The 26,736-nt window shown below is 35.9% G+C and overlaps 1 protein-coding gene across 3 annotated transcripts in view; it reads right to left on the bottom strand.

Annotated features, from left to right (window-relative positions):
• LOC120417494 (maternal protein pumilio-like) overlaps window positions 1–26,736 on the bottom strand; it is a 242,128-nt gene that overhangs the window by 178,491 nt on the left and 36,901 nt on the right. For all 3 annotated transcript variants that reach the window (XM_052709635.1, XM_039579569.2, XM_039579570.2), the window contains one exon: window positions 26,628–26,717. In XM_052709635.1, the coding sequence (XP_052565595.1) occupies window positions 26,628–26,717 (90 nt within the window). The remainder of the gene's footprint in view (window positions 1–26,627; window positions 26,718–26,736) is intronic.

Here is a 26,736-nt window from a genome sequence, read left to right as displayed (position 1 = left end):
TTTTTCCATTCCAACTTTATGTGTAAATATCAATATTAATTCATGTTAATATTAATCACAGTCTCTCAAACTGGTCATAGAAGCAAGTTTAAAGTAAGTTTTATGATTGTGGAGTATGGATATATTTTACTTACTGTCCAAAACCTTGATAAAATAAATACTTCTCAACGAAATATACCTAAATTCATCATTCAAATATGTGTTTTCTTAAAGTTAATTGTTTTTTTTTTACATGCAGTCAAACTACTCATTGAACGACACACTTATTTAAACCGCTGAAGTCGCTGTCTTATAAAATTTTGTTGCAAAAAAATTAAACAGAACCATGTTCTGAACAATTTTCAATAATTTTTAAACTTTCCCGGAAATTCCCGGGATTTTCCGGGAAATTGGCTGCAAATTTCTCGTTTTCCGGAATTTATGTAAGCCGGGGAAATTGGACGCTCTAATTTTTTATCAAGGAGTGTACAAATGATTTCCAAATTCGAAACCACACAGACAAAAAAATTTTGTTTGCAGGTTGAAAATTTGGTACCACATTTTTATGTAATTTTACCTCGAATAATGTGTAAACTGCCAGGTAAAATGTGAAATTCAACAGAAACTGATGAAAATATCACATGAATCTGATCCAATACAACACGTTTATTGACGCAAAATTAGTCACCATTCTCGGATGTAATACACAAAAAAAAATATTTCTAAATGTTAAATCATTTATGATGTAACACTTTTGCACGCCATTAAACATTTAAAATTAAATGCAATTTGATGTAAATTTGCAACAAATTATACGTAAAAACATGATTTTACGTGTGATTCAACCATTTACGTCGAATCTCAAATTTACATGAACTGAATTTACATGTGATTCTTTTTTCCGTGTCGAGTAAATTCACATATTTTTTTCTGAAATTGCCATATTTATCTTGCCGGTATTTCTTTAAAATCATAAGAAAACAAGAAACAGCTATAATTTCCATCATGCCCCTAACAACCCACCATAAAACCGTTAATTGCCCCCGGGTGCAAAACTTGGCCCCTCAAAATAGGCCCCAAGAGCGTTTCCAATTAATACCAAACTCCGGGATAAAACTAATCGCCCCATCCCGTTGATCCGTTCCAGGTTACACACCTCAGGGAGTCATTAAGACAGCGCTCGTTTATCGATTTCCAGAGCTGGAAACACAACTCTACAATTCAAAGCCCAATCGAACCCTTCCGCGCTTGAACAACCAACGCGTAATTACAGACCGTAGAGGGAGGCTTTCTTCCGGGAGCACGCACAGTTGTCCGAGGTGGCGTCGCCCAAAACACTCTCGAATTGGGTTCGTGTAATCGAATTGCGCTGTGGTTAAGGCTGTGGAGATTCGGCTGAAAGCAGCGCAGCCCACAAATGGGAACGTATTAATAAAATTGAGGGTTTCGCCTTTCTGTAACAGGTTCACGTGCAAATGGATCGACCGTGGTGGCGCACGGCATCGCCTTGTCCGTGAGCAATCAATCGACCCGCAAAGCAAGGATTTTATTTTGAGTTCATGTAATGGCTTCAGTGTTGCTCAATGTATAGATGTCTGGAAACTCAACCAAAAAAAAAATCCATAATTTACAGTCCCGTTCTATACCGTTTACCCAGTCATCTGTCACACGTTCAGGGGTAGGCCTGTTCAGCTGTATGTACTAGACAGAGTTCACCACCAGCTAGAGCCGTGCAGGAAGACACCAGCATCTAGCGCGGTAGATCACCCCACACGCTATGTACTCCGGGCACTTATTCCCACTGTTGGGAGGGCACGATATCTGCTGGCATCACTGCACTCCCAGCCAACTGCAACACTCGGGCAGATGTCTGGCCGCCGAGAGCCTGGCCAGTAAGCATTCAATTTATTTTTTATTTAATAACATTTAATTGAATGAAACTGAAAATATGCTCTCGCTCGGCCGAGCGCTTCCATCATCGTCAGGTCCGGACAAGAAGTGTATTGCTCACACCCTCCCTGCCCCCCGAGAGGCTGAAGTCTGCACATTGTACATACAGCTAGATAGATAGTTCAGCATGAACCAGGGCCATCATTATCAACACTTTTTCCTCCCTCACTCGCACGGAATCTCCGCTGGGAACTGGAGTTTCGAGAATGAGATGAAATGCTACAAAAAATAAGCCATGTTTCCACCAAGTTGGCAAACTCGTATCATCGAAGAGCAAAGTTATACCGAGATTGTGGGGAAGAGTTTTTGATTTGACCGAGCTCACACCCAAATGAGGGAAGTCGGTTAAAAAGTGTTGGATCATTCTCTGCCAACTCACGATCACGAAACCGAGGTCCATTTTTCGATGATTTATAGCTCGAAACCGCAGAGACAGAAATTTTGTGTCAAAGGGACTTTTGTGTACAACTTGGACGCCAGATTTAATGGCGTACTCAAAATTCCGTAAACAACAAATTTTAATGAAACAAAAATACTTTTAAAATCGCTTCCATTTCCCGTTATTCAATGGTTAAAAATCGAGAGACATGTTATTTAATGAGAAATTTAATGTTTAACGTCATTTAAAACATTTTCATTTTAAAATGAAGTGTTTTTTGCAGGGTGGCTTTTTATAGTGCATCAATGTTATACAAAGTTGTAGAGCAGACACAAATTTGATGTATAAACAAAATGGGTTTGCATGTTTTCTTCGGGAGACATCAAAGTTTTACGATTTAAAAAAAGTGATGATTTTGGCTTTATTTTACCTGATTTTTTAAGTTTTTAACCCTTGAAACTCCATCGTGTGCTTTTGAAAGTATTTTTTCAAAAGGTTCAGCAAATTTCGCATAAAAATTACCATTTGGACGTTTGTTGTGGCTGGAACCACTTCTGGCGTTTTTTTTTTCATTTTGTGCTTTTTGGATGTTTTTGAATACCACTGACTCAAGCGATATCAAAAACACCCAAAAAGCAAAAAAAAATTATTTTATTGGAAACCTAGACATACAGTCATGCATCGATTTAGCACCGCATATGGGGGATGCAAAACCGAGGCGTGCATAACTGAAGCTTATGGGATTTTGGCTATATGAGAGACATTGGAGCAATTCTCTACGAAATCGGTCTTTTTTCTTAAATTTTAATTTTTGTATTTTTTAATCCGACTGAAACTTTTTTGGTGCCTTCGGTATGCCCAAAGAAGCCATTTTGCATCATTAGTTTGTCCATATAATTTTCCATACAAATTTGGCAGCTGGCCATACAAAAATGATGTATGAAAATTCAAAAATCTGTATCTTTTGAAGGAATTTTTTGATCGATTTGGTGTCTTCGGCAAAGTTGTAGGTATGGATATGGACTACACTGAAAAAAATGATGCACGGTAAAAAAATTTTGGTGATTTTTTATTTAACTTTTTGTCACTAAAACTTGATTTGCAAAAAAACACTATTTTTATTTTTTTTATTTTTTGATATGTTTTAGAGGACATCAAATGCCAACTTTTCAGAAATTTCCAGGTTGTGCAAAAAATCTTTGAGCGAGTTATGAATTTTTGAATCAATACTGATTTTTTCAAAAAATCGAAAAATTGGTCGCAAAAATTTTTCAACTTCATTTTTCGATGTAAAATCAAATTTGCAATCAAAAAGTACTTTAGTGAAATTTTGATAAAGTGCACCGTTTTCAAGTTAAATCCATTTTTAGGTGACTTTTTTGAAAATAGTCGCAGTTTTTCATTTTTTTAAATTAGTGCACATGTTTGCCCACTTTTGAAAAAAATATTTTTGAAAAGCTGAGAAAATTCTCTATATTTTGCATTTTTGAACTTTGTTGATACGACCCTTAGTTGCTGAGATATTGCCATGCAAAGGTTTAAAAACAGGAAAATTGATGTTTTCAAAGTCCCAACAACACATCATTTTCTAATGTCGATATCTCAGCAACTAATGGTCCGATTTTCAATGTTAAAATATGAAACATTCGTGAAATTTTTCGATCTTTTCGAAAAAAATATTTTCAAAATTTTTAAACCAAGACTAACATTTCAAAAGGGCCAAACATTCAATATTACGCCCTTTTAAAATGTTAGTCTTGGTTTAAAAATTTTGAAAATATATTTTAACATTGAAAACCGGACCATTAGTTGCTGAGATATCGACAATGGAAAATGGTGTGTTGTTGGGACTTTGAAAACATCAATTTTCATGTTTTTAAACCTTTGCATGGCAATATCTCAGCAACTAAGGGTCGTATCAACAAAGTTCAAAAATGCAAAATATAGAGAATTTTCTCAGCTTTTCAAAACATGTGCACTAATTTTAAAAAATGAAAAACTGCGACTATTTTCATAAAAGTCACTTAAAAATGGATTTAACTTGAAAACGGTGCACTTTATCAAAATTTCACTAGAGTACTTTTTGATTGCAAATTTGATTTTACATCGAAAAATTAAGTTGGAAAATTTTTGCGACCAATTTTTCGATTTTTTGAAAAAATCAGTATTGATTCAAAAATTCATAACTCGCTCAAAGATTTTTTGCACAACCTGAAAATTTCTGAAAAGTTGGCATTTGATGTCCTCTAAAACATATCAAAAAATAAAAAAAAATAAAAATAGTGTTTTTTGCCAATCAAGTTTTAGTGACAAAAAGTCACCAAAATATTTTTTACCGTGCATCATTTTTTTCAATGTAGTCCATATCCACACCTACAACTTTGCCGAAGACACCAAATCGATCAAAAAATTCCTTCAAAAGATACAGATTTTTGAATTTTCATAAATCAATTTTGTATGGCCAGCTGCCAAATTTGTATGGAAAATTAAATGGACAATGATGCAAAATGGCTTCTTTGGGCATACCGAAGGCACCAAAAAAGTTTCAGTCGGATTAAAAAATACAAAAAAAAATCGAATGACCGAAATCTGAGAGAATTGCTCATTGGCAATAAGCGAATGAAAAATCATGCAAACATCCAAAAATTATCGTGTTTTGGAATCGGGATGATGGCAGCTATCCATTGTTATTATAACGTCATGATTCGAATTGGGTACTAAAGCCCTATGCCAATTTTTATGTACAACGGTAAAAAAACACGATTAAAAACCATTTCTGATCACTTTTTTTCATTTTAATGCAAAATTTTGTTTTGACAAGACAACATTTTTTTCGATGGATCAACTATGGTCCCCTTGGAACGAGCTGTCAAGTAGGAGCTTTTCTGTCAAGAAGGACCGCGGGGTTAATTTTTCAAAATTGATTTAAAAATCCATTTTAAGCTCTTTATGGTCGTACAAAGGGTCATTGTACTCATAAAAATAAGCTTTATCGCTGTGAACAATAATATCAGCAATCTAAGCTTCATTTTAGGACCCAATTCCCGGACGCTTCGAAACCCGGACACTTTAACTTGCTTTATCAATTATTTGGATATAAGTGCGCATTATGAATGTCAAAACTGTGTTATTTGATGAATTCTAACATCAACTTTCATTTAAAGATTGCTTGAACGCTGTAGTTAATGCCGAAACAATTAAATAAAATAAAATTATAAGTTTACCAAAAATGCGAAACATTTCAACGGAAATATTTCATAGGCGTCCGAAGCACCGGGAAGGCAAAGCAGAAATTAGTGGTTTTGATTTCCTTAAATTCTAGCCATTTTTTATATAAACTATCAATTGTTTTGATGTTAACAGCTTATTTGAGACCTAAAGAATGCCATTCACTAACATTTCAGTCCAAATTTGTGCTATTCATAAGTAAAATCGAGTGTCCGGAATTCGAAGCAAAAGTGTCCGGATTTCGAATCAGCTCTTATCAGTGTCCGGGATTCGAAGCACAACAAGTCATTTTAATTTTAAAATTCTGATGAGAAATTGTTAGAAAAGACATATTTTGCATGCATTCCCTTAAAACTGACTATTTATACTATATCCTGATGATATTTCTACATTTCCAACTTATTACATGATTTTTTGCCAGCTATAACAAAAATAATATGGTACTAAGTGTCCGGATTTCGAATCATGACGTTAGTTACATGAAAATTTTCACAAAAAATACGTATTTTTCCAGTATTTTTTGCTGAGCAGTTCTCTCAGATTTCGGTCATTCGATTTTTTTTGTATTTTTTAATCCGACTGAAACTTTTTTGGTGCCTTCGGTATGCCCAAAGAAGCCATTTTGCATCATTAGTTTGTCCATATAATTTTCCATACAAATTTTGCAGCTGTCCATACAAAAATGATGTATAAAAATTCAAAAATCTGTATCTTTTGAAGGAATTTTTGATCGATTTGGTGTCTTCGGCAAAGTTGTAGGTATGGATATGGACTACACTGGAAAAAAAATGATACACGGTAAAAAAATTTTGGTGATTTTTTATTTAACTTTTTGTCACTAAAACTTGATTTGCAAAAAAACACTATTTTTTTTATATGTTTTAGAGGACACCGTGTATCATTTTTTTTTCAATGTAGTCCATATCCATACCTACAACTTTGCCGAAGACACCAAATCGATCAAAAAATTCCTTCAAAAGATACAGATTTTTGAATTTTCATAAATCATTTTTGTATGGCCAGCCGCCAAATTTGTATGGAAAATTATATGGACAAACTAATGATGCAAAATGGCTTCTTTGGGCATACCGAAGGCACCAAAAAAGTTTCAGCCGGATAAAAAAAAAAATACAAAAATTAAAATTCAAAAAAAAAGATCGATTTTGTAAAGAACTGCTCAACTTTTTAAAGAACGATGGTTTAGAGACCATCCATAAGTTACGTTGTGATAAAAAAGACATTTTTATCTCAAACCAACAACAAATTAATTTTTTTTCCAGATATTCATCTGTCTCTTATAATCTTACCACAGTAAAAAATAATGAACTTAGTTCATTTTTCAGTTTCCACCCAAAGCTGAGACAACCTCATATCTTAAAGCTTTTCCTTCCTGTTGAAGGAAGCGCAAGTATTCATCCAATATTTACCCAACGGAAGACAACCTCGTCCAGAAGAAAACTGTTGCTCGACCCAGTCTAAACACAACTTCCCTCGTAAGAAGAGTGCGACTAATTTGGCCCAACTCCAGAAAATGCCCAACGACCCTCATCCCCCAACGATCCAAATCAAATCCCGGTCGCGAGGGGTACCACCAGCATGGATCGATGAACTACCAATAGCCCAATGTACTGACGTCGAGGACATTATTGGCAGCGAAGCAACAACTTCCCCACCCCTCCCCATCCTCGATCCACTTCCGGGATGATGATGTTCGGACATCGCGCCGCGACAATCAACGACAAAAGGGGGGGCCCCATCGAGAGCGCAACAGATTGAAAAGTTTTTTTTCCCGGCGGGACTCTGTGCTAGCGCGGAAACAGGAGAGGTTGGAGGGGGACTACGGGACGCGGTCCTTTTACGGCGAGGAAAAGAGTTTGTTTCTGGGCGTGTTTGTCCTAATTACGCGGACGAATCTGTTTTCTCTTCTTTTTTTTGCGGAAAGATTCTTCGTCAGCAATGATGTTGAGCGATTAATATTGAACGTTTGCAAATGTTGATCTTTGCTTAGAAGTTCTCTTTTGTTGTTCAGCAGTGAAGGAGGTCGATGGGGAATTTAATTGGAAAAAAAACATTTTGAAAAGAAGAGAGGGTGGTTTCCACCAGTTGAACCGTATCAATTTGGGTGAATCACCGAGGGTGGTGTCGGAAAGTTGACCAACTAATTAATTCCATCAGCACCCCTCAATAAATCTAGTTATGGGCTGAGTTCGCCTGTGGCTTAGATTAAGGACGAGATGAGACCAAAATTGATTCTTCTAGGGTAGAAGAGGGGGAAAAAAGTCCATGTTTTGGGTCAAACAAGCTTCACGTGCCGTGATGGCCAGTATATAAAGTGGGAAGGTTTTGTTTCTTTTTATTACGATGTAATTTCCAGAGAAATTGAAGACCATCGATCGGTTTAGCTGATTATGTTGTGATGAACGTGGTTATTGTTTTAAAAAAAGAAAGCAGGAAAATGGTACATGGTTAGAATATGGCAGCAACTGTGTTTTATTTCAAACAAGATAATTAAGATTTCTCGTAAATAAAAAAAAAGAATTTCATTGATTTTCCAGAAATTACTAATAATAGAAAATCTCTAACCTTTTCGAAATCCTAAACAAAAATCCACAGCGAATTTTTGTGTTTTTGTGCTTAAAATTAAAATTCACTTCATTAAATCAAGTAGGAAGTGGACCATCAATTAGCTCGATGGCGCTCTCGATATCCCCGGAAAGCCCCCAAACGCAATCGCGTTGATCGGCCCCACTAGCGATAGATGCTTTCGTTAATTATTTAGAACCGAAAGCTGCATGAATAATGAAACAGATGTCGAATGCCACCACCAGCGATTAATTCCCACTTCACTAGTTGCTAGTGCTCCTGGGTTAGAAATTCCCCACCTCAAAATCCCGGGGGAGGGGCAAGTTCTTCGAAAAATGCTTTAATGGCCGCCCCGAGGTCAAAACGATAAAAAAGCCAACTTTCCGAGCTAATTTCTGAGCGTTCCCAATTCGACCAGCCAGACCGGAAAAGCCAGAAGGGAAATGGAAAGCAAGCCGCGATGTGGGACCACAGCCAGCCGAGAAAAGTGGATTAACCTGCGAGGGGTTTCGAAATGTAATTGACCTTGAAATTAACACCTCTCTTCGTTACCATGTTATAGTAGAGGCAACTTCCAGCAATAACCGATAAAGACTAACCGGAGTGAGGGGGTTTGAGCCCAGGAGGAAGTTTCTCCAAAAATGAAGGGCTGTTCAGATGGGGGTACTTTGGAAGTTTTTGAAACAGATTTCTTCTCGTAAAACAATCTGATGTTTATTTTAATAGGAGTCTCTTACAAATTGAATCAATTTTAATTGATTGAAAGAGTTTACTAGGCAACCAACTAAAACCTGCATGGAATTGTCGAGTTATCCACATGGAAAAAAAGTCTCATGACTGAAAAATCTTAGACAAAACTGTGAAAGAATCACTTTATCTATATTAAACCCGAAATATCTGAAGCAAGGTTCTTAATCGATAGATTTGTCGTCGATAATATTATCGTCTTACGATAACGATAATCGTTATCGTTATCGTCGGGACTATAACGATAATCTATCGTTATAACCAACCAAATCATGTTTAAGTTTCAAGCTTCCCCATAGTAAATGTTTTTTTGACAATTTGGTAATTTTAAAAGCATAAATATTTAAAATAAATCACAAAATACCGTATTTTCTCGAAAATACTCTAATTTTTACAAATCGCAATATGGGTATCAAACGATTCAAAATTTTACATGTATTTTAACTGTTTAATAGTTTGTTGAGTGAAATACTTAAATTTTTACAAAATACCGCATTTTCTCGAAAATACTCAAATTTTTACAAATCGCAATATGAGTATCAAACGATTCGAAATTTTACATGTATTTTAACTGTTTAATAGTTTGTTGAGTGAAATACTAAAATTTTCACAAAACACAGTATTTTCTCGAAAATACTTAAATTTTTATTATACGCAATATAGGTATCAAACGATTTGAAATTTTGCATGTATCTTAACTGTTTTTGAAATGTTCCCATTTTCAAAAAATACCGTATTTTCTCGAAAATACTCAAACTTTCATAATTCACAATATGGGTATGAAACGATTTGAAATTTTGTATGCATTTTCACTGTTTTAGAGTTTTTTGAATGATATACTCACAAAATACCGAATTTTCTGAAAATACTCAAATTTTCATGATTTGCAATATGGGTTTCAAACAAAGCGAAATTTAAGCTGCTTTTTCATTTACTCTACTCTACTCTAAAACAGTTGAACGGTATTTTGTAAAAATTTAAGTATTTCATTCAATCAATTTAAAAAACAAACAGTTAAAAAACATGCAATATTTCGAATCTTTTGATACCCATATTTCAAATAATAAAAATTTGAGTATTTTCGAGAAAATACGGTATTTTGTGAAAATTTTAGTGAAAAACTCTAACACAGTGAAAAAGCACGCAAAATTTCGAATCGTTTAATACCCATATTGCAAATTAGATCAATTTTAGTACTTTCAAATAAATACGGTATTTAAAAAAATAGTATTTGTACTTTAAAACATTAACTGAAAATTATCACCGATAGAATTATCGGACAAAGTAACGATAGATTATCGTTATCGTCCCGACGATAAAAATAGAATTATCGCTATCGTTATCGAACCTCGATAATTTAATCGTTAACAACCTTGATCTGAAGCATACTCAACAAAAAAGTTCTAAGTTCTTTGTCATATTGGTCATGTGTAACATAACCACCAGCACCTTTTGATGTGGCCAATTTACAAATAAGTCGAGCAAGGAGTTGGAACATTTATTTACAAAAAATATTTTATGAATAGTTCTTTAGATTTTTGCAAATTATATCACGATTTTTTATTTTTTGAGCTGTTACCCTGACAAAATATCCATTTCTTTATTTACCTTTTTTTACTAAAAGTTGGATTCCCAAACTAAATTTATTCTTTTTATGGACTCAAAAAGATATCTTTGGAGCCAAGTGATGGTGATGGTGCATAATCTGGTTTTAGATATATCAATCTCAATTAAGCTGGCGATATCTCGGAAACTAGGTATTGGTTCATCTTTCAATGTAAAAAACAGAAACTTTTGTGCAATTTTCTGATCTTTTCAATTAAAATAATTTTAAAATTTTCAAATTAAGTATAACTTTTGTGAAGGTCTACTAATAGATCAAATTCCTCATTTTATATTTTGAAACAAAATTTTAAAATTATGAAAAGGTCTACAAATAGTTATTTTTTCTCATGTTATGTTTTGAAACAAAAATTATTTTTATTGAAAACATCAGACGATGTTTCAATTATTTCAATTGTTAATGAGTCTCAGAGAGAAAATTTTATGATTTTTTCAGCTCATCAAAGTCTTTTAAGGATTGTTTTTTTTTCATCACGTATTTTTTAAAGCGATTTTTTTAAATTTCTGGAAATTATAACCTTAATGTGACTATAATTCCAACACGGTGCACTTAATCAAAAAAAATCGGTGCTTTTCAATTGCAAATTTAATTGAGTATTTAAAAATATTTTTTGACATTTTCAATATATTTCACAAAAATCACTAAAAAATACCTTGAATTCCATAACACATATACAACAAATTCGAATCTAATCTCTAATTTTCAATCTAATCTGACACAAACGTAGCCATTTCGATGAAAGCATACAGGAAAGTCTTCTTGTCATTATTATGTAATTATTACAGTACATCTGAGAACTCCCGAAAATGCATTACCGAAAATAAAGCAGCCAGCCCTACTGCGGTGTTTTAACCGCAGAGAAGATTATATGAACGGATTATATTTCATAAAATCTACAAGGCAGGAGGGATGCGTGGACAGACCGTAGCAAACGTGTTTAGTGTAATAATATTTATTTAAATGTTATCAAATAAATGAATAAAATGAATAGCAATATTTAATATATTAAATTACCTCAATAACCAGCTGGAAAATGTTAATTGAATTATTAATGGAAATAAATCAAAGCTTTTTTTTTAGGCAAAAAGAAGTGTAAGAAACAACAACATTGCCGAAGACTTCAAATCAATTAGAAATGGCCATCATAAGATACAGATTTTTATATTTTTACAAAAAAAAAAACTTTCCGGTAGAATTTTCTGAGTTGAAAAAAACATAAAATTTTGACCACACATGAAGAAATCACAAAGAAGTCTTAAAAATTCAGTGAATTATAGCTTCAATGTTTTAAAGTTTGCTTTAACATTAGGTTTTTTTTCTGAAAGACCATTTTTATAAGTGAGGAATTATATTAAAATCGACGTTTTTTTAAAAAAATTGGCAAATACCTTAAAAAAAATAGAGTTACAAAAACCACCCTCGCTAAAGGTAAAACCTCTTCGCACAGGAACAAAAATCCTCAAATAAATATTCAATTTTTATTTCCTCTCGAAAAAGAACACACGAAACATCAGTAATCGAACCGAATTCAAATCAAGCCGACGCAAATGTACGAAAAACGGAGGGAAGGGCATAAAAAATATGGTGTGTTCGTGTTTATAGTTTCAGTCTTCGCGCACAACAGAAAAAAAGGTAAAAATCACCTGAATCTTGGGCGGCGTAGGTGTGGCAAACGAAACAACAACACAAAAAAAAATCGGAAGGAAAGTGTGGCGTCGACGATAGCAATCAACCGTCAGCAATAATGGCAACACTGCCTGCTGCTGGATGTGAAATGGTTAGAAGCTATTTATCAACACCGCTGTTCAGGTTGGACTTGGTGCTTGTCAAATGTAACTTGGCTGAGGGGGGTTCAAAAGGTGGTCAAAATCAATATTACAGAAATGGCTACTGAAAGTTGGATATTGTTGGCACTTTCAGTTGGGTGACCATACTACTGGCGGAATAATTGATGACTGGTCGCATTGGGCTGCGGCTTTTTGGAGGATTGACGTTCGACGACGATTTTTGAGTAGTTTGTTTAAACCTTTTTCTCTACCTTCTTGAGACAGTCAGTCGTTACACAATGTTGCATGGAATACATCATTATCATCGACAGACAAGCAGAAATACTTTTATTCCTGATGGTGCACGCCATGTGAGCAATTGTGGGCACGTCACACATCCTGAAGATGTCGTTTTCTACCGCTAGGTGGCACACCGCACCACACAAGGGAGCCTAAATATAGACAAACACCGTTTACCACCCCCTGGCAACACCTCTCGAAAGTGTTCTTTGTGAGTTAGCTTGGACCACATTTTTATTCGAATATTTATTTTCTTCCACATTTCCATGAAAGTGTGGCGCCCGCGCTTGTTTGACCTTTCGAAGATGCCCAACAAACGAAAACTGGTTGTTACCGTAGAAAACCATAAAAACTACAAAATTTAGTTTTTTTTTGTTTTTGAGCAGTTCAATCTATGGCACCACAGCTCGAAGGGCACGTCGCCAAAAAATAAAATTTGTGTAGATTTTCAAAATGACATTTTCGGAACAGATTTACTTGCTTTTGTACGGAAACTGTAAATTGTACTGTAACTCCATCTACAATCCTTATAATTTTTTTTCTCAACTACGCAGCTGGTATGGCACGTTAATAAACATGCAAATTTGTGTGGATTTTTATTTATTTCGAAACAGATTCTCTATTTTTTGAATTGCAACAGTAAATTGTACAGTAACTTCATTAGCAATCTTAATTAAACCTTCTCGGGGTTACAACCACTATAGCGCGAGTAATCCGCGCGCGCAAATAAACCAAAACCCCGGTTCCGTGTCCTTTGACGTACACAGGTGAGGAGCACCTTCTTCAAACGGTCCGTCAAAGGACCTCGGTGAAGTAAGGGTTGGGATTTCCCCGCGCCGTAATTTATGCATTGTTTGTTAATATTGTCGTCGACGCCAACAACAGTGCCAAGCAGTGCTGCTGGTGGCATACATTGCGGGGTAAAGAGCGATTAGCGCACTCTGGCGGGGAGCACTGGTTTTGAGTGGAAAGGGGGAAGGATGGGAGGTAACTCCCACTCATACAGTCGAGTCGCACACAGAGAGAGAGAGAGTCGCGTTAATGGTATAATGATGGTCTTTTGTTTGCGCGTTTACAAATGCGATCATTATTTCAAGCGACTGCCTGGCCAGAGGTTAGTGCAGCTGCTTTGGTCCCGGGTTGTCTACCTTTAGGCACGCAAGAATCAAACTGGACCAAGCTGGGGCCTTCAACCTTGCACAGAACAGGGGGCGGAGAACTTTCCATTTTCAACTGCATGAATGCTTCCATCTGTATTCAGGCACACATTCCAGTTTCTACTCGGACTTGGCCATTTGAAGTTCATTCCCTCATGAGGGGAGGACGTGGAGAGGAGAGGTATGAAAAACCTAGCAGGGCAAAAATATGAAAATTATTCTGCTAGTTACATCCTGCCCCCTTGGTTGCGCTCAGAATGCACACACCCGGGCGAAACTGGGTCACATCCTTCACCAACTTTGGTCGTCCCGTTTTACTCGGTTTAGACTTGCTTTAGACGATGGTCGACGGGTGGTGCATCCATCAACACTGGGCTGCTTTCATCATCTGCCGATTAGGACAATTACAAGTGGTGGCTTTAAAATTTGGCTTTTAGAATAAATCTTCGTTTTTTTTTAATTTTGGATTGTTATTTTTTCAGTAGAAACTTTTACTTTAATAAAAGCGATGGAAGTTTCCATTAAAAAAATCTTTAATTTTTAGTTGTATTTGGCATATTTATAAAATAAGTTTAATTGTTTTTTAATTGCATTTAATTTAAAATTTTAAAATTCTTTTTAAAGTCTGATTTTTATCGAGATTTTTTTTTCAGAATTCAGAATTAAAAATTTAAAAGTTTTAAACACTAATCATTTTTATTGAGATTATTTTTTTAGAATTTAAAAATTTACAAACTTTAAACACAATCAAAATTTAAAAAACCTATGGAGAATTTCAAACCTAAAAGAATTTAAGAATTTAAGAATTTAAGAATTTAAGAATTTAAGAATTTAAGAATTTAAGAATTTAAGAATTTAAGAATTTAAGAATTTAAGAATTTAAGAATTTAAGAATTTAAGAATTTCAGAATTTCAGAATTTCAGAATTTCAGAATTTCAGAATTTAAGAATTTAAGAATTTAAGAATTTAAGAATTTAAGAATTTAAGAATTTAAGAATTTAAGAATTTAAGAATTTAGGAATTTAAGAATTTAAGAATTTAAGAATTTAAGAATTTAAGAATTTAAGAATTTAAGAATTTAAGAATTTAAGAATTTAAGAATTTAAGAATTTAAGAATTTAAGAATTTAAGAATTTAAGAATTTAAGAATTTAAGAATTTAAGAATTTAAGAATTTAAGAATTTAAGAATTTAAGAATTTAAGAATTTAAGAATTTAAGAATTTAAGAATTTAAGAATTTAAGAATTTAAGAATTTAAGAATTTAAGAATTTAAGAATTTAAGAATTTAAGAATTTAAGAATTTAAGAATTTAAGAATTTAAGAATTTAAGAATTTAAGAATTTAAGAATTTAAGAATTTAAGAATTTAAGAATTTAAGAATTTAAGAATTTAAGAATTTAAGAATTTAAGAATTTAAGAATTTAAGAATTTAAGAATTTAAGAATTTAAGAATTTAAGAATTTAAGAATTTAAGAATTTAAGAATTTAAGAATTTAAGAATTTAAGAATTTAAGAATTTAAGAATTTAAGAATTTAAGAATTTAAGAATTTAAGAATTTAAGAATTTAAGAATTTAAGAATTTAAGAATTTAAGAATTTAAGAATTTAAGAATTTAAGAATTTAAGAATTTAAGAATTTAAGAATTTAAGAATTTAAGAATTTAAGAATTTAAGAATTTAAGAATTTAAGAATTTAAGAATTTAAGAATTCAAGAATTTAAGAATTCAAGAATTTAAGAATTCAAGAATTCAAGAATTTAAGAATTCAAGAATTTAAGAATTCAAGAATTTAAGAATTCAAGAATTTAAGAATTCAAGAATTTAAGAATTCAAGAATTTAAGAATTCAAGAATTTAAGAATTCAAGAATTTAAGAATTCAAGAATTGAAGAATTTAGGCCGTTGCAAATAGTTTTCAAAATTTATGTCATTTTATTGATATATTTTTAAGGAATTTATTTCAACATAAATTTTAACTCAAATGACACTTGACTAAACGGAACTATCAGAACTAATGTCAAATGTCGCAAAGAAGTATATTTGATTACGCAACGGGTGACGTCTCCCACCAGCCTCCCCTGCTTGCAGCTCCTTTTATAGGTCATCATCGCATCGCTAATAAAGGTGTGTACACGCGATTGCTGCCTGACATTACGCAACCACAACTTCTCTGGCGCAGCTGACCCTGGGCGGAGTGGTAAACAATTCTTGTTGTTGTCGCGCGCTGTCTCACAAACAAGTGGAATTGTGGAACTCTTTTTTGCTGGTGGTGTCCCACAGACCGAGTTTCTAACTCTCGCCGCTTAAAAATGTGTGCGTCCAAGGGGACTTCTAGAACTCTTCCGAAAGGGCGGCAATACCGTTTGAGAGTGAAATGCGGGCTGCAATTTTCTAAACCATGGCAAACTTAAACTCTGTTTTGCTTGCGGGTGTGGTTTATGGTAATCGTTTCGCACTGTCGTAAAGAAGGTAGATATGCAAGGCAAAAGTGCGCCTTCTCGAAATGGTGCACCAGCAATGCAGGTCACGGAGTGTGGGCTGGTGCATCATCCTTACGCACCAACATTCAGAACGCACGGTCGACACGTGAGGGAAGCACATTTGATTGCCACTTACAATCGAGCGGGGGGGGGGCTTCCCAGGCCCGAGTGACTGACGCGGCGCTTTATGATGGCACTGCTGCTGTCATATCCCAGGAAACGTCACACGTGTGCTGCAATCATCCTTCTAGGTGCTTCATAATGGAACTCAAAAGTGCACATTCTGCAGGACGATGTATTCATCGATAGTTGCCGGTAGTGCTGCCACAATGTGAAGGGTAGTCATTTTGCTTTTTTTAACGCAACCTATCGAGCTTGCAATCCTGAACGATCCAGGACAAAGTTGGAAATTAATTTTCTTCCTTCATACACTCTTGCCACCCATCTCTGCTCTGTACAATGTTTATAGAGATATTGTATCGCATTTAATTTTTTTTATTTTTCCGATATTGGTAATACTTTCGTACACAACGTCGATGTTGTTGATGATGCAAGCTCTGCTGCTGACAGGAGCGAGATCTGTGTGTTATTGTTTTTCCCTCCCTGTTTTATTCATTGGGATATTCACTTCGGAAGGATAACGATACCAGGGCAGGCAACAATCTATCCTGCGGTTATCTATGGACATACAGCTTTTAATCGAACGCGACGTTGGCAAAGTTTGCATAAGCGTGATTAGTTCCGGTTATGTCTCCAATGCTTGTATGAAATGTAATTAATAACTGCACTTGACATAAGAGTTTCAGTAAATTTATAACTTATCCGTTCTTGGATGAAAATGGGTGGGTTCTTTATTATTTATATTTTTCGAAATTATTTTCAGATGCATTTATTATTATTTTCATAATTTGTTTAAATTGTTTTTTTTTTAAACAAACAATAATTATTACCCTTAAACTGTACTATAACTTCAGGATCTGAAGGTAATTTAATGCACAAAACATGATGAATTTAAAGATGACTAATGATATATTATAACACTTAACAAACTCTACACAACAACAATGCTATCATAAATCGGAGTGTTCGGTACGGTATGTCTACGCATCCTTCCTCCCCTGTAGATGCTGTGAAATATGCTCAATTTTTAGAATTCTCTCTGAGTTAAACTCAACGCAGTAGGGCTGGCCACTTTAATTTTTGTTATACATTTTCGGGCGTTCGCGGATGTACGTGCAATTAGACCGTCCCGGGAATTCCCGGAATTTTCCGATAACAAATATTTCCCGTTTGCCGGGAAATTTTCCCCGGAATTACCGAAATTCAAGCGGAAGTAGAAATTTTCTTAACTTTTTGGTACATGAGAACTGTATATAATTTTATAACATTCAATTTACTGTTCTTATTAAACTAATTCGTCTTTTTTCTAAATTTAATTTCAAGGTTTATTTCAGATGATATTATTTTCTGAAACGTTCACAACTAAGAATGTACACAGCTAAAAAAAGTAGTACAGTCATCCCACATATTCGGAACACCCACAAATTCGGAACAATTTTGTGGTAATTTGTCAATAGGATGCAAAATGCAACTTTTCTGTCGTCCCTCCTATTTTTAGGACCTTTATTTGGACATTCTCATGCTATTTCACTAGTAAAAATAGTACTTTTTGAACAAAAAACCTTATTTCAAGACTATTTTATCCAGGGCAGCAAAACACTGCCTCCAAATTGCCTGTTTTATAATTGTGGGATGTTATTGTGCCTCCCACAATTGTGGAACACCTGAATTTAATTGATATTTTCACAAAAAAGCTATCAGACCATGTTTAAAACATCACTAAGCTTGAGTTTTATTGGTTTCAGAGTGTAAAGTCATTTTTTTGTAAAAAAATTGTACTCCTGGAGAGAAAAAAAAGTTTGTTTACATCGTAAGAAAAAAGTGTTCCGAATTTGTGGATTTCAAGGGTCAATGTTTTTCTTTAAAAACTTGATATAAAACGTAAAAATGTACAGCAAGTCTATACATCAATCGAAAGATCGCAAGAAAACCTTTCACATGAAGGAAAAGGCAAATCATTATGTTCAATTATCTATGATTTGTTAAACGTTGGCAGATCTGGAAATTGTTCCGAATATGAGGGATGACTGTAATCTTGCTGCGTGTAAAAGGGGTGATTTTACATCCTGAAATATGTAGCCCATCAGTATGGGAAACCTACTTGACCAAAATGTCAAGCTCATAGATGCGTTTATCCTTACAGCTTTTCATCGATCTGATGGCCGAGTGGGCTAAGGCGTGAGTCCTTACTGTTGGTGCTGAGTTGGAATCCCGTTGGTTGCAACTTTTTTTTGTGTTTGCAAAAATTGTACATGCAGTGTATAATATGAAGTGTTTATTTTGACTAAGGTGATGTGCATTGGTTTCATTATATGTCTGAAAGAGGGTTGTGTATGAAGAACTAGCTTAATTTGATTAAAAGTGTCAGTTAAGAGCAAAAAAGCAGATTTTTAAGGTAATTTCAATGCTTTTTATTCATGACCTCAAACCAGTAAGATTTGTTCTGAAAAAAATATTTGCCAAGAAAAACAAATTTTCTGCATGTTTTTTTTCTCATTTCAACTAATTTATCTATTTTAAATAATTTATCACAAATGTATATGCAATTTTATGGTTAACTCACTGTCATTATTTTTTGATTATTTGAACGAATTAAAAGATGCTTATGGGTAATTCTCCGCCAACTCACACAGCAGTTGCCACGACCCATCTTCGATTTGCGTGAAACTTCGCTCTAAGGGGTAATTTTGGTCCCTGATCACGAATCCGAGGTCCATTTTTCGATATCTCGTGACGGTGGGGCGGTACGACCCCTTTCATTTTTCTGGTTTTTTACTAAGACACGTTTTTCAGTAGGTTTGCATGTATTCTTCACGAGTTATATATCAAAATTTTTGTTTTGTCTGCTCTACAACTTTGTAGAACATTGTTACACTCTAAAATGTAACCCTGCAAAGTTAGAACAAACACGTAATTTTAAAATGAAATTTTTTGTTCTAAATGAAAAATGACCCTTCTGGGTTATTTTAGATTCGAAAAGTACATTAGATTTCCCATAAAATGACATGTCTCACGATTTTTGACAGTTGAGTAACGGGAAATGGCAGCGATTATAAAACTATTTTTTAACTTTTATTGATCAAAAATACGTTTTTTCGGAATTTTCAGTACGCCATCAAATCTGGCGTCTAATTTTACACATAAGTCCCTTTGACATCAAATTTCTATCTCTTCACGGTTGCGAGCTACAAATCACTGAAAAACGTGTCTTAGTAAAAAACCAGAAAAATGAAGGGGGTCGTACCGCCCACCGTCACGAGATATCGAAAAATGGACCTCGGATTCGTGATCAGGGACCAAAATTAACCCTAAGAGCAAAGTTTCACGAAAATCGAAGAGGGGTCGGGGCAACTTTTTCCGATTTCGTGTGAGTTGGTGGAGAATTATCCTTATACATTTTGAAAAAATATATACTATCTTAATGTTGAATGTTTTTGAACTTGTTTTAACTATTTAAGATTGGTACTCTTTAAATTTTGTTGCAAAATATTATTCAGAGCCAGGATCAGAATAATTTTTGATAAATTTCAAATTTCCCGGGAAATTTGCTGAAAATTTCCCGTTCCCAGGAATTTTGTAACCCCGGGAAATTGGACGCTCTAACTGCAATTATCAATATTGACAAGAAAAGAGCTTGGGCATAATCTTATCAAGAGACGTTCCAGCATGCTTTCATCAAACTTGCTGCGTTTGTGTTAGTTAAGATTAGATAAGAAAACTTTTACTCTCCTTTGGAATTATTGCAAATTATTTGAATTAACCGCAATAAAAAAAAACAAATTCTTAAAATTCTAAGAGTCTTAAGGAAAATTTATGCGTCAAAAGTTAGTGTTTGATTCCATTTTTGAAAGAAAAAAATACGAAATCAAGCACTGATGAATACTCGCCTTAAAAACGAAACGAAACTATTGGCACTACGCCCCCCGGGGCATGGCCTTCCTCTAACGTGGGATTTCTGCTCCAGCGCCTCTGACGAGACAGGAGAAACCGGGACCGACGTTTTACTTCACCATCCGATAGAAGCTCAGTGGATAAGGCGGGAATCGAACCCGCGTCTCATAGCATCATCGGGATCGGCAGCCGAAGCCGCTACCCCTGCGCCACGAGACCCACACTCCCTCAAACCGAACCCCACCGAATTGATAATGACACTCAACCCTCATCGATTCACACTATCTTTGTTACAGCACCAAGTGTTCATAGGGGGGAAAATAACAAAATAGTTTCGTACCCGCATCCTCCCACCCAAAACACACACACACACGGCTGTGCCCGTGTAACCCAAATTCACAACAAAAATATCATCATACATATTCAAATAGAGCAGGTTTTTCGGGGGAGGTGGTTCGAGACTACAATCATTATTATTACTATTTGCGCGCAATGTACGACTCTCCCCACACACAAAAAAAAAGTGATGGTGTCCATGGCGTAACACACACCGGGACACATAAAAACATTCCTGAAGGGAGGACGGGGGAGGTGATTCACATTTACATACATGCCAGCCCCCCGCTTTTAGTTTTGCATAAAACGAATATGTTCCAAATAACGACCGGACCCCCATATCGATACCCGGAGCAGTTAATGGGAGTCGCACCGTGCGATTGCTTCACGCCCCATCGGAGAATCGTTTTTTTTTTTCGGGACAAGTGAAATCCCCCTCGTGAAAGAAGCCGAAAACAACCATCATCACACATCGTGCGAGGGGGTGGTGGTGTTGCAAGCAATAAAATCAAAGGAAACCCCCCTCTTTTTTATTTCCCAACTCTGCTGCTATCCCCCTTAAAGACACCCGCTGCAAGGACACCGTCTGTGGCGGAATGACTTTCCAGAAACTATCGGCACTTGGGGCAAGATTACGTTATGGATGGCGGCATCCACACAGGATGTTTCGTGTGGCAAGGTGCAGCGCAGAACGGGGTGCGCCCGTGTTAATGGCTTTGGGGGTGGGGCAGAGGGGTTGGAACCCATCAGCAATAATCATTAGTTGTCGCGACCCACATTATTCAACTGTCCAGTCCGGGGGTTGCACCCCGGCTGTAGATCGCCCCTCGTCAGTGTCATTATCGAACGTGATAGAGTTATATTTGTTGACATTGTCGTCATCATTGTCAACCAAACGACCAGCCGTTCCTGCTCCCCACCTCGGCTAGCACACATGCACCACACCACACGTGTGTCGTGATGGTTGCCCATCACGGACCGTGTGTCCTCCTGTGTGTACGTACGTACATAGGTGAACGATAGCGCAGAGTAAATGAAAGTTTATGGTGCTGCATGGGTGTCCTTTGCTCACCTTCAAACGGTACAATGTTAGCTTTGAAGAGCTTTCTTTGTTTGACTAAGATCTAAAAATACTGGATGTTCTTAAAAAAAGAACTCAGCCTTGTTGAATTGTAACACTTCCTATCCTTAGAAAACAAATAGATTTAAAAAACGTTACTTAATCCACCCTTAGGTGGTGTTGCCTTCCTCACATTTAGAGGGTAATGCTGTCCAAAATATATACAAAAGGGCGGACCTTTCAGTGTTCTATCAACTTGATTGATTATTCATACCATCAGATTGGGTAGTCAAATCTTCATAATTCAGGGCACTTATCTGCCGTTCTACGCATAATTGTCCCATGTTCAAAAAAGTGCAACTGAGAAAAACGCGATTGAAATTTTTCGACCGATTTCTGTGTTTCTACGCATAATTGTCCCGTGGGTTCCTATTCACCCTATGTGTCCCTAATCGCCCCAGTTAGCAGTTTATCACCCTTATTTGTGATTCTCTTGCTATACATCAGGCAAACAAGGCATAATGCTTAGTAAAACTAATGATTCCGTGTAAGAAAATACTTGGTGGGACAATTATGCGTAGAAGTTCAACGATGGGACAAACAGACTTGGTGCTGTTTTTGATGAGTTTCCGAACAAAGTACCAGATTTTATGTGTTTTTCTTAAAGTACACATCAGACTTAACTTAAAAATGGCATAAAGTCAAAATCGTCAAAAACTGACATGGGACAATTATGCGTAGAACGGCAGTTATGTGCTTATAACTTTTGATAGGGTTGTCAGATCTGCATTCTACTGAACTCGTTGGAAAGGTCTTTTGGTTACCTATCCAATGACAGGTCGCATGATAGATCCAGACAACGTTTTCATCGAAATATATATATTAGGGTGGGTACGTTTTTCAAAAAGTTCTCGGATCAAGTTTTAGTATGGTTCCCCTTGTAGGGCATGCCCATAGGGACTTTCATGCCAAATATCAGCTCATTTGGTTGTAAACTGGCTGCGCGCATCAGGATTAAAGTTTAAATGGGAATTACTATGGGAAAATTGGACTTTTTGTTCAAGCGCTCCTACAGGTCTGAGAAAATCACGCGCCAACTTCTGGTATGGTCAGGCCTATGGGGAATGGTCTGGAGAACAATTTACCGAAGAGAGCAAATGGATTCGTTGTCCCTAGACCTGGCGCATCGGCAAACAATCCGATGTCTCCGGAATCAACGGTTTTCCCTGTAAAAGCATCAAATTTTCCTTAGCATGCTATGAAAACTTAATGAACACCGCGACGCCATACGTCAGGCAGCTACCACGTGGATGAAAAATTTGCAAAAAAAATACAAATTTGCTATGCAAAGATTCAGAATTCGACTGAATAATATCAGGATTGCTCGCAATGATCATTTTCTAGTTAAAAGAAAGTTTGCAATTGTATATTCCAGCCGTTTCTCACCCACGTGGTAGCTACCTGACTATGGCGTCGCGGTGTGCATCAAGCTTTCATAGCATGCTAAGGAAAATTTGATGCTTTTTGAGGAAAAACCGTTGATTCCGGAGACATCGGATTGTTTGCCGATGCGCCAGGTCTAGGGACAACGAATCCATATGCTCTTTTCGGGAAATTGTTCTCCAGACCATTCCGCATAGGCCTGACCATACCAGAAGTTGGCGCGTTATTTTCCCAGACCTGTAGGAGCGCTTGAACCAAAAGTCCAATTTTCCCATAGTAATTCCCATGTAAACTTTAACCCTGATGCGCGCAGCCAGTTTACAACCAAATGAGCTGATATTTGGTATGAAAGTCCCTATGGGCATGCCCTACAAGGGGAACCATACTAAAACTTGATCCGAGAACTTTTTGAAAAACGTACCCACCCTAATATATATGCCTCTAAAAAGTGCATAAATAACACTTAAGTGCGCATAACTTTTGATAGGGTTGTCAGATCTTCAATCTTTTGAACTCTTTGGAAAGGTCTTCTGATCACCTATCCATCGACAGGTCGCATGATAGATCCGGACAAACTTTTCATCGAAATATATGAGATCCGACTTCTAAAAAGTGCATAAATAAGACTTAAGTGCATATAACTTTTGATAGGATTTTCAGATCTTCAATCTTTTGAACTCGTTGCAAAGGTCTTTCGAATACTTTTCCAAAAATGTATAACATCACGGGGTTTCTTACAAAAACCACCCTTTTTACAATCTTCTGGACTTTTGTTAGAATCGTTTTTTAAGCATAACTTTTGAAGTACTTTACTAAACTTTATAATTTTTAATAGCGACTTATGGAACCCCAAGACGGATCGAATGACAACAAAACGGTTCAAATCGGTTCAGCCAGTGCCGAGATAATCCAGTGCAAATTTTTTTTATCAACATCCCACCACACACACACACATTTGCTCAGAATGTGATTCTGAGTCGATAAGTATACATGAAGGTGGGTCTAGGAGGTCAAATTAAGAATTTCGTTTTTCGAGTGATTTTATAGCCTTTCCTCAGTTAGGTGAGGAAGGCAAAAAGTGTCCACGGGGTTTATGGTTTGTCCCAAGGAGAACTCTTCGAGGTCACCTTTTTCGTTTTTGAGCTAGTTTTGTGTCAAATCGGATAAGGTTTGGTGGGGGGGGGGTCGCTGTTGAGTATTGATATTTGTTTGAAAAAAAGGCAAAACAATGGAGAAAACTTCAGGATTCCGTCGGCAGGTGGCGCAGATCCCGTCCAAATATGTACAAGTGTAAGATTCTTGAAAGAAAGTCTCAGCAACTTTATCGAAAGATGCAAAACGATTCGAATTGATCCTGAATTTTAGATTTATGAAACTTGTGTTTTTAATATTTTTTTCATTCTCGTCCGATATTAAGGGGTTACATACATGTAAATTGGCAAAAATGTAAAGGGTTTGTATGAGTATACACTAAATATTTTTTAAATTTGTTTTTAGGGCATTAAAATATAATTTTTCATCTATTAACAAAATAAATATGAAGACATTTGGATGTACCATTGCCGAGATATAGCTATTTTAAGTTAGCAGTTTCAAAAAAAACGGGTGCCACGATATCTCAACACTACGTTGACCAAATCAGCTCAACATTTTGGTGAAGACTCACTAAACGGGTCCCGTGTGCATGACGAAGGCCGATTCATAAAAAGTTTATTTCAAAAAAAGATAAAAATATTTTTCTGCTTTTCATATAAAAAAAAATCAACAGTTTTTGATGTTTGTTGTTTTTTTAAAACCTAATTTTCAAAATCGTGCTTCGTTATGCACACGAGATATGTCTTGAAAGTCCTCACTCCAGATTTCAGTTAATTTAGTCCATCTCGAGCTATCGTGGCGCCCGCATATCAACTCGGTATTTTGAGAAAAACGCTCACAAAGTTTGACGGTTCGCTTTGCGCATGGCAAAACTTTAAACTTCAATCGTCTTCAACTCACTTAAGTAATGAAATATATTTATGAAACATTCATGAGTAAATAATCTTTAGAAAGGATTTAATAAATAATCGGAAATATGAATTTTTGAGACTTTTTACATGTAAACATTATTTTTGGAACTTTTGCCTTACACAGCAAAAAATCCGATGGTAAAATCGCATGCAAAAGCAGGCACATTACCTTGTGCGAAAAAGTCATGTACTGTTTTTCTATTCACACACAAAAAGTTGCAGTCGACGGAATTCAAACCCAGTACCAACAGAGAGGACTGGCGCCTTAGCCCGCTCTGCTATCAGACCAGTTGAGTATGGAAAGGTTAAACGCCTTTTGAACCTGAAATTTGGGTCAAGTAGGATTCCCGTACTGGTTGGCTACATATTTCTGGTTGTAATATTACATCAAATTTTATCAAATAATGCAGAAAAGAGGAAAACAAAAAAACAAAGAAAGCCTCATTATTAAAGATTGAAAATTGCTGGAATTTTATTGTTTTCAAAAAAATAAATTTGTATGTGCAGTTATCTACAAGAGAGATAAGGGTGCGTTATGAAATTAAAAAAAAAATGCTCTCTTACAAAAACAAGAAAGGGTGCCGGCAACTCAGGAAGTTAGTGTCTTTATTTCCTATTCCAAAATTGTCGAAATTACGGACCCAATCTTGCATTAATGTGATTGTAAAAATAGTCAAACGTTGCTGTAAATAATGTTGTATACAGTACTTTTAAGGGGATGTGTGTGTGTGGTCCAATCCAATACCCGCTGACCGGCAGCGAAATTATGGGAAAATATAATTTATATCAGGCTTGGGTTATGCAGATACAGGTTATTCCAGTCCTGGGTATTAGGTGGTGACAACCCTCGAATACATATCATTCGCAAAAAAAAAACGCCGACGTGCCTTCCAAGCGGCTGTGCTATAGTAATGGCTCATCTCTTTAGAAATAGGGGTTTCAAATTAAAACAATGGTTTCTAAATGTATTTTTAGTATTATCGCGGGCGTTAATAATTAGAGTCCACGCGCGCTGATATTACCGCAGAAGAATGGCCGCATGACAGCCACAGAACAAATTTTTGGCTGTTGTCAAAGGTAGCCTTGAGTTTTCTGTTGACTTTTTGGAAAATATTCAAAACAAATCAGGTTGGCAGGCAAACTGACGCTGAATTTCATTTCAACCTGCTGATTTTTACAAAGCGGTAGTTCGGCGGCTGTAACCTCCTGTCAGTCATAGCGTAGGAGAAAAGTGATTTTATCTCGCAATAAGCAATATTTAACTAGTAAAATTAAGCCAGTCACGTTGGTATTCCGCAGAAATTAAGTGAAAATACAAATTTTGACACATATGTGTTGTTTGGCGTGGAACTCTTCTCATCGCTTGTGCTGCCATCTGGCTTTCAATGTTTTCTGTGATCAACAGGTGAGCACATGCGCAGAACGTCTTCGAAACAGCTGATTCGTGTTTCAGCAACATGCCATTCGCGCTGTCCCAATTATCCAGGATTGCAACCCTCGTTCGTTCGCTTCGTTTGTGATATTTGTCATTTGTGCTTTTGTTTGGCGACTAATGAAAGAAAACATGCAACACCTACCTGTACGTCGAAGTTATGCGGCTGCTGGAGCAGATTCGCAGGAGACTCAATCTGGTTCGGACCCTGGCCGGGTTGACTAACCATTTGGCTCTAAAACGGAATCAAAACA

The sequence above is a fragment of the Culex pipiens genome, chromosome 3, assembly GCF_016801865.2.
Source record: "Culex pipiens pallens isolate TS chromosome 3, TS_CPP_V2, whole genome shotgun sequence".
NCBI classification, from domain to species: Eukaryota; Metazoa; Arthropoda; class Insecta; order Diptera; family Culicidae; genus Culex; species Culex pipiens.
Note: the sequence above shows the minus strand (reverse complement) of the source record. Positions and strands in the feature narration are given on the sequence as shown.